At 47.7% G+C, this 11,396-nt stretch overlaps 1 protein-coding gene across 1 annotated transcript; it reads left to right on the top strand.

Annotated features, from left to right (window-relative positions):
* The first annotated feature begins 2,903 nt into the window (after positions 1-2,903).
* Nifk (nucleolar protein interacting with the FHA domain of MKI67) lies at positions 2,904-11,049 on the top strand. Its single transcript, XM_050129379.1, has 6 exons — positions 2,904-3,057; positions 4,831-4,971; positions 6,484-6,592; positions 7,758-7,969; positions 9,093-9,152; positions 10,209-11,049. Exons 1-6 carry the CDS (start codon positions 2,965-2,967, stop codon positions 10,407-10,409), a joined length of 816 nt encoding a protein of 271 aa, XP_049985336.1. The 5' UTR covers positions 2,904-2,964; the 3' UTR covers positions 10,410-11,049.
* Positions 11,050-11,396: the final 347 nt, after the last annotated feature.

Below are 11,396 nucleotides of genomic sequence, written 5' to 3'. Positions count from 1 at the left end.
GATATGTTGATGGCCGAGTGCCACGCTGAGTTCGCTTTGCCCCTTGCCATTGAGCTGGCCTCAATGGTGTAAGCACGGAGGAGCTGGAGGGTTGATCAGATCAGCTACCACCCAGACCCAGATCCAGGGTTTTGAGGTGGCCCACCCCAACATCTACCCCACCTGTGAGCTGCTGGAGCTTGTGAAGGGACCGGTCCTGCAGAATCAAAGCTGCGGGGTCTCCCTGACTCAGGGCAACAGCAGGATATCAGAGAAGAGTTCTGGTGAGGATCCAGTATGGATGGTGTAGCAGAACCCAGAGGTGCCTCAAACCAGACAAATGACACTTTGGAATGAGCACTTGCAAGTAAAGCCATTTGGACAAAAGGATATGCGGTGTGACACACTGCAGCATCCACGGGGACATGTTTTTCTTTGGGGGGAAGGTTATAAGGGTAGAGGGTAGATATGGATGGACTGGGAAATGGATAGGGTTGGGGTGCAGGATGTGAAATTCACAAAGAAATTATGGGGGAAAGGTTGGATGTGAGGCTGATGAAATGGCTTAGTGTTGAGAGCACGTGCTGCTGATGCAGAAGACCCAGGTTCTCTTTAAACACCTACACAGTGGCTCACAACCATGCAACTCCAGTTCCTGCGGATCCCACATCCTCTGGCCTCCTCAGGCACCAGGCATACATGGTGCCCATACATACAAGCTAGCAAAACACTTATACATGCTCTTTTATTCAGATATACTGCTTGTGGTCTGAGTGCTGGGAATTTGAAGACTGGAGATCCCTGGACAGCCCACCTAACTTCACTGGTGAACTATGCCAGCAAGAGACCCTGTGTGAAAGGAAGTGGACAGCATTCCCAAGGATGGCACCGGAGGTTGTCCTCTGACCTCCACATGGTCATTCACCCATGAACGCACTCACCCACACACATACACATTCACACACATGAGAAACGTGGACAAAGGCTTGGAAAACATTTCTTTTTAAAGATTTATTTAGTTTTATCCTGGTGAGGTGGTGCGTGCCTTTAATTCCTGCACTTAGGAGGCAGAGGCAGTCAGAGCTCTGAGTTTGAGGTCGGCCTGGTCTATGTAGTGTGTTTCAGGACAGCCAGCACTACATAGTGAGAGCTTGTCGCAAATCAAACAAACAAAAAGATTTATTTATTTGTGTATTAATATAGGTACATTTTGCAGATGAGTACAGGTGCAGCTGGAGGCCGGAAGAGGGTGATGGATCCCCTAGAACTGGAGTTACAGCACTTGTAAGCCACTTGATATGAGTTCCAGGAATCAAATTCTAGACCTCTGAAAGAGCAGTACACTCTCTCAACTGTTCTCCAGCCCCTTGAATAGACGTTTCTTAAAAAGTTGCCCAGATGTCTCCTAAACATGTGAAAAACCTGAATAATGTCCCTAGTCACCAGAGACTGCAACCCAAAGTACCAAACACCACGGAGCACGCGCACACATGAGAGACAGAGACAGAGAGAGGAAAATATGGAGAGGTAGGGATGCTTGTGCAGAGCTCAGCGGGTAAAGCCCCCGGCGCAGAGGCTGACATAGTGATTTGATCCCCACAGCCTACATGGAAGGAAAGAACTGACTCCTGCAAGTTGTCTTCTCACTCTACACGTGCACCATGGCACACACTGCCCCGCAATAAATAAATGAATGAAATACGGGATTGAAGAGCAAACTTAAGTAATACAGTGTTTCTGTAAGCAACACTAATAAAACTTGGTGGGACACACATAAACAACTTATTGAAAGGTGGGCTAGTTGCAAAGGGGAAGGGGGTCAACAGGAGTGGGAGGAGAAAGAGAGGGTAACACAGGGGTGAATATGATCAAAATACATATGACATGTATGTAGATGTCATAATAAAACCCATTGTGATAACTTCACATCTGCTATTAAAAACAAGAACAGTGGAGTTGGATAGAGAGTATGCATTGCAGCTTGGACGGAAAGGGATCCTGGCTGCCGGAAGCCAAGGAATACTAGAGGTGCTAGCTACACAGCTCAGGCAGAAGAGCATTCAGGCAGCTGGGAGTACAGGTTACAGTGAACAGAGCCCTTTGCCGCTCTAGGGAAAGGCTTTCCAGTGTAACAGCTCCGCTCTTGCAGGAGAGGGCTTTTCCAGGGAAGCTGTCACAGTTTGGCTCTGGTGCCCCAGGGTATAGCAATGCCACTCCCCACTCGAGTAGGGGAAAATTGTCTCACCGCTCCATTCTGGTGAAAGAAGGTCTTCACCCAAACCTCATCCAAGAGATTTAGTGGGAGAAAGAATTCAGGAGAGTGGCTGCCTTTGCCAGGGTGGAAAAGGCAGCAGCAAAGAGAACAGGTGCGGGACTTCTTAGGGGTGGACTTTTCCCAGGGAGAAGAGGGGTAGGTTAGTTATCCCTGCTCAGGGATTGGTTAGTTTAGCTGGTCAGTGGCCGAGATGGCTGGTTTCAGAGCCAAACTGTGTTTCTTTCACTGGTGTTTTTTAGCTTTTTGGCTTTAGTTTGGGCTCCGAGGCATATTTGTTTCACTGGCTCTGATTCTAGAACCAAAGTGTTTCTTAGGCACTCGTTTCAGGGTCAGGGTGTATCTCTTTGGTTCTGGGTTCGGGGCTAAAGCATTTCTTTCACTGACTCAGGTCTCAGAACCAGGGTGTGCTTCATTCACTGGCTCTGATTACAGACGTGGAACTCCAGTCTCCGTCTCCAACCCAGGACTTCGTGGAAGCCAGGCAAGCACTTCACCAACTGAGCCATAACCTCCGCCTTGGGGTTTATTTTTAATCGGCTTTAGGAAGCTTTTCAGTTTCTGGCCAGTAGGTGACGCTGGAGCTCGTCCAATACCAGACACGAGGCCCTGAGGGCCCTTTGCTACCTTTGCTCCCGCCTCTCTACTTCCGCTTCTGAGGGCCGTCACTTCCGGGACCTCCGCGTGCACCGTCTAGGAAGGAATCCTTCAACATGGCTCCCGCACCGCCGACTCTAGCGCTGAACCCGCAGGAAGACGAGAAGTTTCAGAAGGTTCTGACACAAGCCAAACAGCTCTCGAAAAAGGTGAGCGGCCGGGTGCTCCGACCCAGCGGAGGCGGCGGGATTGGAGACTGCGGTTCAAGCGGGGAGACTGAGGCAGGTCGGGAGTCGGTGTGAGAGGTTTGGCTCTTTAGGCCCTCAGGACTCACGTGGAGAGAAAGGGGTACCACGTGTAGGAGCTTGGCACATCCAAATCTTAGAATATATTAAAGTTGCCACGACTCCACTTTAGCCCGCGAAGTGAGGGTTCGTGGGCTCCCGCAGCCCTCGGGAGGTGTGTATGTTCTCTTCCGTTGGAGAGCTCAGGAGGCGGAATTGACGTCCAGACACCCAGCGCCTGGGAGGAGGACGCAGGAAGAGCGAGAGGCAGAAATAGCCTGGATTACTTGTTCGGATCAGGGTTTAGCGGGGGGGGGGGGGGGGGGGGGGGGGGGGGGGGGGGGGGGGGGGGGGGGGGGGGGGGGGGGGGGGGGGGGGGGGGGGGGTAGAGACATTGCCGGGCGGTGGTGGCACACGCCTTCAATCCCAGCACCCTGGAGGCACAGGCAGGCGGATCTTTTGAGTTCGAGGCCAGCCTGGTTTACATAGTTCCAGGACAGCTTGGGATACATAGAGAAACCCCGTCTCGGGGGAAAAAAAAATAGAAGAAGAAAATAGACATGTCAAGCAAGCTCTAGTTGCACGCGGTGCCCCTAACAAACGTTAATATTCCCTTTGGTTTTTAGCATGAAATGCACTGGAGAAAATGAAATATTTCCTTTTTTCCTTTTTTAGTCTTCAAGACAGGGTTTCCCTGTGGCTTTGGTGTCTGTTCTGGAACTAGCTCTTGTTGACCAGGCTGGCCTCAAACTCACAGAAATCCGCCTGCCTCCGAGTGCTGGGATTAAAGGCGAGCGCCACCACCGTCCAGCTGTTTTTACTTTAATGTCACTACTGGCTCTACTGTAGCCGAGACTAGTCTGAAATTTACTGTGCAGCTGAGTATCCTTGTATCCAGTTTACTTCCTGAATGCTGAGATTACAGGCCTGGGTCACTCCCTGATAGAAAACCATAGTTAGAGTACGGTGACAGAGAAGTACAGTCTGCACTGTGAAGGGTCACAACTGGAAATAACATAGTCTGCTTAGGTGTGAATAAGCTGTCGTCTTCATTCAGAGTCGAAGTCTCAGGTTCCGAGTGACAATGACAGACAGTTGCCTGCTTATCCATTCGCTCAGTACAGCTAGCTCTCAAACACATGTCCTGAGGTGATAGAAGACTCTCCGTGGGGTGGGTGAGTGTGCACGTGTCTGTGGTGAGCCTCATGGTGTGTCGGTCATTAGACAACCTTTAGGAGTCTGTGTCTTGCACTGTGGCTCCCTGTGATTGAGCTGTCCTGGCTCAATTGGTAGCCCAACGGTTTTCCTTAAGATAAGAGACTCATCAAACACCTAGTTCTTTAATTAGTGCTGTGCTAGCGGTGTGAGTAGGTGACTGGACCAAGGGGAGTGTGAGCCAGGCAGGGTGATAAATCCCTGCAGTCCCAGTGCTGGGGCACACGGGCAGGCAAATCTCTGCTTACCCCCAAAGCGACTTCAGAATTAATATCCCTCAAAGGGCATGGTGGTGGAGGCCTTTAATCCCAACATTCAGGAATTAGAGGCCAGCCTGCTCTACATAGTGAGTTCCATGCAGCCAACGTTCTGTAGTGAGACCCTGTTCAGAAAGGTGCTCACTCTCAGACACACACATACACACGTTTTGGTACAGTATGAGTTTGCATTTTTTAAATGTTTATTTGTTGTTTTTGTTCTCAGCAAAAGAAGGAAGAAAAAAGTCTTAATCCTGGAGTGATCTTTCTGGGCCACCTGCCAGCAGTATTTTCTGAAAGTCACCTTTATGATTACTTTACCCAGTTTGGCACTATTAGCAGATTCAGATTGTCCAGAAGTAAACGGGTAAGAGTACGTGTGTGAACTCAACTGTGTGTGTGTGTGTTTTCAGTTGTTATTGTCTATTGTATTCATACACACAACACTGTTACCTACAAAGTTCACACTCAAGAACTTTTCACAAGCCAGGCATGATGGTACGTGCCTTTAGTCCCAGCACTTAGAAAGCAGGGGCCAGCCCATCTCTGTTGACTGCAAAGCCACCCTAGCTTGTGTCATGAGTTCCAAGACAGCCAGGGTTACATAAGGATATCCTGACTAGAAATAAATAAGCAAAAATAACTTCATAAGTTGCAGTGGAAAATAAGCCTGGCATAGTGGTGTCTTCCTTCAATTCCGACACGTGAGAGGCAGAGGCAGGCAGGTCTCTGAGATTGAGGCCAGCCACAACTGTATGGTGGGGAATCTTGTCTCAAAAAGAAAGACAAAACATCGGGAGGCTGGGGCAAGAGCTCAGTCTGTAACTCAATCTACAGAAGCCAGGTGTGGTTATATGCACTGTAACCCCAGTGGCTTGCTGATGAGCCAGCTTAGCCCATGTCCAGGCCACTGAGAGACTGTTTGGGGGCTAGGGAAATGGCATAGTGGGTAGGGGCTTTTGCCGTAAGCATGGGGTAGAACACACATCAGGTTTCATAGCAAATGTGATGGGTTATTTTATTGTCCTCGTTCCACGGAATGACAATCTGAGTCTTACATGTTACTTAACTCAACTCAGGTGTCAGCTCCAGGATCAGCATAGGCATTTGAGCTCCAGGCCCATACTACAGTTGAGACTAATGTGATTTGTGTCGGGGGGGGGGGGGGGGGGGGGGGGGGGGGGCTTAGGAATTCAAAGGCCTGCATTTCAGAGACCATTATTGGCGTGTTCCTTTGCCTGGGTGGTAGGAGTCCGTGTCGGTTTCTCTGCACCTTGTGACACTGGAGAGTTGGTAGTGTTCACCCTTGGCCTGTGAGATAGGATGTGCTGCCTGCATTTTCCTCTTTAGTACTAGGGCCGGAACCCAGGGCGTAAGAGGTAAGCACTAGGTTACGTTCCTGTCTTATTTTTGAGACAAGGTCTTAACTGAGTTGCCCAGACTGACCTGATTAGACTCACAAGAACCAACAGATTCTCCTGCCTCAACGTCCTGTGTAACTAGGATTACAGGTGTGCCCAGACTGCTGTGTTCCTAATGAAACAACATTATGCTTATGACACAGGATTACCAGTGAAACAACAGGTGAGTCCAGGGCTGTGGGAGCCCAAAGATGGACTTCTTACCACTTACTTATTCAATTGCTATTGGCTAGAATACTCACATGTCTTACTGAGGGGAATTTTAAGGATACTAGAAAATCCGTTTGTTCCAAGTTGTGACTTGTCTGGTTGTTTTTCTTTTGAATAGCAGTTTAAGAGCGCGTGGAATGGAGCTGCAGTGGCAGTTGTGGCTGCCGTCTCCTGAGCACCCACAGGGTGTGTTAAGAGCTTGGTGACGTGTTACATTTAACTGCTCTTTCTTGGATTTTCATTTGCAGACTGGAAACAGCAGAGGGTATGGTTTTGTGGAGTTTGAGTCTGAGGATGTAGCCAAGATAGTCGCAGAAACAATGGACAACTACCTTTTTGGTACGAGACTTCTATCGTGTAAGTACTCTGACCTAGCTGAGCGCTGTTTCTACACAGATAGGGTTCAGCAGTTACTTGTGGGGCTTGTACTTGGGAAGAAGAGCTTAATGGGTGATTGAAAAGGACTTGGTGGCCGGGCGATGGTGGCGCACGCCTTTAATCCCAGCACTTGGGAGGCAGAGGCAGGTGGATCGGATCTCTGTGAGTTCGAGACCAGCCTGGTCTACAAGAGCTAGTTCCAGGACAGGCTCCAATCCAAAACCACAGAGAAACCCTGTCTCCAAAAACAAAAACAAAAAAACCACACACACACACACATGCATCGGCTGCATTCAGTTACAGCCACTCAGTTCTGTGTCCATCCCAAGACACCTGTAGCATCGCTGTCCAGATCTCTGTCCTTGGAAGATAGGCCTACGTTCCCGCGTCTACGTACGTCCATAGTAGAGTGTGCGCTACCCTGGGACTGGTCCACAGGGCTTCCTGGTAACATTGTTCTCCCAGTTCCTTCACCGTGAGAGACATCCCGGTGGCCTGATGGGGGTCCCATGCTCAGTTGACTGGGCAGGAACTTGAGAGTAGACGGGCTGCGCTTTGTCTGCTTTGAGGGAAACATTAGAGAGGGCTCTGGACTCTACAGACTATTGTGTGTTCAGGATGGAATGGGATCATCTGGGTCTGGACTTAGCCTGGGTGGTAGAATGCGGCCTAGCATGCACAAGGCTCTAGATTTCATCCCCAGGGACACACCCACTGTATCTGATGGCACAAGCCTTTAATGCTGTATTCGCATTAAATGTAGACGATCATTCTAGACAACACGGGTTCAGAGCCAGCTAGACTACATGAGACCCTGTGTTAAAAAGAGCAGAGAGTCAGCTTCACAGGTAAAGGTTTATGCTGTGAAAGTATAGCAGTCCAAGTTCAATCACCCAAACCCACATAAAGGTGGAAGAGAGCCAACTTCACAGAGCTGTCCTCTGGCCTCCACATGCATCAAGGTGAGTGAACCCGCACACTTGGATTTGCATAGATAGTAATAACTGTTTGAGTTTTTAAAAGTTATTTTTCTATGATATAGTTACTTCATACCATAAGAAATGGCCCTAGGGAAAATATAAAATTAAAGTTAAAATCCTTTTTTTTTTTTTGTTCTTGTTTGTTTTGTTCTTTTTATATGCAGGTAAATTTATGCCACCAGAGAAAGTCCACGAGGACCTTTTTAAAGAGTGGAACGTTCCCTTTCATCAGCCATTATTCCCGGCAGTGAATCGCTATAATCAGAAGCGGGGGCACTCGCAACTGTTGAAGATGGAATATCGGTTCAGGAAGAAGGAAAAATTACTCCGGAAGAAGCTAGCTAAGAAGGGGATCGATTATAGTTTCCCTTCGTTGGTAGGTATCCTATCCTGAGGCTTTCTCGTGGTTTCTCTTTGGGGTGGGGTTTCTACCTCACTAGTTCTGGTGCAAGTCTATATGATGGTACTCTATGCCAGTGCTTCTCACGTGCTGAGGTTTGGGTTGTTTGGGGCGTGTGGTTCTTTTGCTGATTGGCAGCCAGGTGAGACTCTGCCCAAGCGAGGCAAGTGGTCTGTTGCTGAGCGCTTGTACAGTTCTGTGTGTTAAGGTTTTTACTGAAACTTTGAAACCCCGCACTGTGGGTTCTTGTTAATGTTTATGGTACCGAGGATGGAATTCAGAGCACTGAGTGTGCACCACCCATTCCTCCACCCAAACCCTGTGTCCCTTTTCTGGAGAAAACTCTCTGAGTTGCATGGACTGGTTTGAAAGCAGTCTAGCTTAGGTAAGCCTTTGTCTTAGCTCCTCCTGCTATGGAGGAATTTGCTCCTGGGTAAATAGATGGGCTTCCAGCCTTACATAGGCACCTGCTATTGTTGATGTTGCTAAGACTGGGTCTTTCGTTCCAAGCGGGCTCAAACGTGTTATACAGCCAAGGAGTCTTCTGCCTCTGTGTCCTGAGTGCTGGGATCTAGATTTATGCAATCGTGAAGGTATGGCCTGGGGCTTGAGGTGTGCTGCTTTATATGAGCTACGTCACCAGACCCCTGCCATTTTTGTTCCCACAATATAATTTTCCACCTGTGTCACAACTGAATACCAGCTACCCCAGAGGCCAAAAGAAGACATTGGGTCCCCTAAAACTATAGTTTACAGATAGTTGTGAACCATCATATGGGTGCTGGGCATTGAACCTGGGTCCTCTGAAAGAGCAGCCAGTGCTCTTAATTGTTGAAGCATCTCTCCAGTCACCAGTATTTTAAGCCAGGGTCTTACTACATGATCTAGGCTCCCCACAAATTGGCGATCCTTCTGCCTCAGCCTTCCAAATGCTGTGATTGTAAACATGAGATACTCAACCTGGGTTATAGCAAAGCCTTTGCCCTGGTTACATTTGAACCACTTGGCAGCTGGACATTGGTGCTTAAAATAGTCATTCAGCTACAGCATATTCATATAGCTGATAAATATGCAAATTGTTTTTTTTTTTTTTTTGCAGGTCTTACCTAATCCAAAGAAAGGGGCTTCACAGGGCACTCAGGAGTCCAAGAGTAACCAGGTGAGATCGGCTCGATAATGGCCGCCATTTACTACAGAAATACTTTCAAGAATGTTTGCAAGAAGGGCGGTGGTGGCGCACGCCTTTAATCCCAGCACTTGGGAGGCAGAGGCAGGCAGATCGGATCTCTATGAGTTCGAGACCAGCCTGGTCTACAAGAGCTAGTTCCAGGACAGGCTCCAAAACCACAGAGAAACCCTGTCTCGAAAAACCAAAAAGAAAAAAGAAAAAAAAAAAAAGAATGTTGGCAAGATGACGTGGGATGAAGGCACTTGGCCTACCTAGTTCAGTCCCAGGGTTTCACATGGTTTGAAGGAAAGAGCTGACTCTTAAAAGTTGTTCTCTGACCTCCATACATATGCATGCACACACAGTAATTTAAAAAATTTTAAGGCTCATTACCTGAAAAAAGAAAGTTAATTTCTGCTACTTTTATTTATTTACTTTTTTTGTTAAATTTCAGTTGGGCTTTGGTGGTGCACACCTTTAATCCCAGCATTTGGGAGGCAGAGACAGGCGGATCTCTGAATTTGAGGCTAACCTGATCTACAAGAGCTAGTTCCAGGACAGGCTCCAAAGCTGCAGGGAAACCCTGTCTCAAAAATAAACAAAAAACAGTTGAGGGGGTTGTTAGGATTTTTTTGAGACCTAGTGATTTTAATGTAGCCCAAGTGAGCCCCCAACTTACTGTGTTGTGAAGATGAATGTCTCATCCTCCTGCCTGCCACATCCCTAGTGCTGGGACTCTAGGTTTCTGCCACTTGCTGTTCCCTTGCATTATGGATTGTTTTGTTTTTTGAGACAAGGTTTCTCAGTAGCTCTGGAGCCTGTCCTGGAGCTTGCTCTGTAGACCAGGCTGGCCTCAAACTCACAGATCATCCCACAGCGACTAGGAGATAAAAAAACAGGCTGAAAATAGATCATGGTACAACTTAGAATTAGGATAGTGGTTGTGGGTGGTTATTCCTGATAAAGCCAGGAAGGCATGATGGTGGGTGGTTGTTCTAAATGCCTGCTCTCAGCCCTGGACTGTAATAATATACTTGTTGATTTCAGGATCCCACACCAGTTTGTACACCAACGTTTTTGGAGAGACGAAAATCACAAGTGACCGAAATAGATGACAATAAAGATGATGAAATCATTTTCAAACAGCCCGTGCCCACAGTGAAAGAAGAGGCACAAGACTCAATAAAGACTCCAACACCTGCACGCTCTGGGACAAAAAGACCAAGAAAAAGGAAGAGCAACCAATGATCCTGAAAGCATGCTGTGTTGTGTCTTCCAGGCAGATGTGGTTTTGTTATAAAGGCCTACATATGTTACTGGTGCAGCGACATGCAAGCCACTGATGAGATTATTGGAGGAAAAACACATTTGTTCATGCCAGTGAGACACGCCTTTAGGAAGTTGGCTGTTGTGCCCTCTCCTGGCCTGAGTTTTATTCAGGCTTCACAGCTGCCTTAGTTTTACTCTGCCTGTATTGCATTACAGACTTAAATACCACCAGTGCTGTTTGACTGTCTGTGTGGTGGCTGTGCACATAAAACCCCAAAGAATATGGCAGGCTTCAACCTTAGACCCCAGAAACTGGAAGTTAAATACACATACGGAGAACGAGAGGCAGTTCACGTGTGAATAACATTTGCACAAGTGCTGTAAGAATCTGGAATAACTTGTTTTCATACATAATTGCAGTGAGCTAGTGTAGGTTTGACAGATCGGTTTCAGCAGGTATAGTCAAGATTCAAACAGTGACCAAACTTTTCTACCATTTAACCATGTTCAAGAGAACCAAAAAACTTTGTGTGTTGGGGGGGGGTGTCCACCATCTGTTTGTTTCTTGCTTTTGTATTGCTCATGCAGGTTTGTTAATATATCTATCAATCAATCACCATTGAGCATTCTTCTCATCCATGTGTGGGATGTGAGCATACATACTTGTGTGTGAGAGTACACAGGCCTGAAGGGGAATCCAGTCTCCTGTCACTGCCCTTACTCATTTGAGATAGACTGTTTCTGCTTTGGTTTTTTGAGACAAGAGTTTCTCTGTGTAGCCCTGGCAGTCCTGGAACTCATTCTGTAAACCAACCTGGCTTCAAACTCTGCCCCAAGGTCTTCCTGCCTGTTCCTCCCAACTGCGGAGATTAAATGCATGTATCACCATCACCCAGCTTGAGATAGGACTCCTGATGAACTTGACTTAATGGACAGGCCATAACACAGCACCTGGATGGCCTGGCA

Source organism: Alexandromys fortis, unplaced genomic scaffold (assembly GCF_014885135.2).
Source record: "Alexandromys fortis isolate MF-2015 unplaced genomic scaffold, M_Fortis_MF-2015_v1.1 scaffold_236, whole genome shotgun sequence".
Taxonomy (NCBI): domain Eukaryota; kingdom Metazoa; phylum Chordata; class Mammalia; order Rodentia; family Cricetidae; genus Alexandromys; species Alexandromys fortis.
Note: the sequence above shows the minus strand (reverse complement) of the source record. Positions and strands in the feature narration are given on the sequence as shown.

Excerpts from the sequence above, each read along its gene's own strand:
- Nifk (XM_050129379.1), top strand. The coding sequence starts at position 2,965 with ATGGCTCCCGCACCGCCGACTCTAGCGCTGAACCCGCAGGAAGACGAG. Across the intron at positions 3,058-4,830 it reads CCAAACAGCTCTCGAAAAAG|CAAAAGAAGGAAGAAAAAAG; the intron begins GTGAGCGGCCGG and ends TTTTGTTCTCAG. Across the intron at positions 7,970-9,092 it reads ATTATAGTTTCCCTTCGTTG|GTCTTACCTAATCCAAAGAA; the intron begins GTAGGTATCCTA and ends TTTTTTTTGCAG.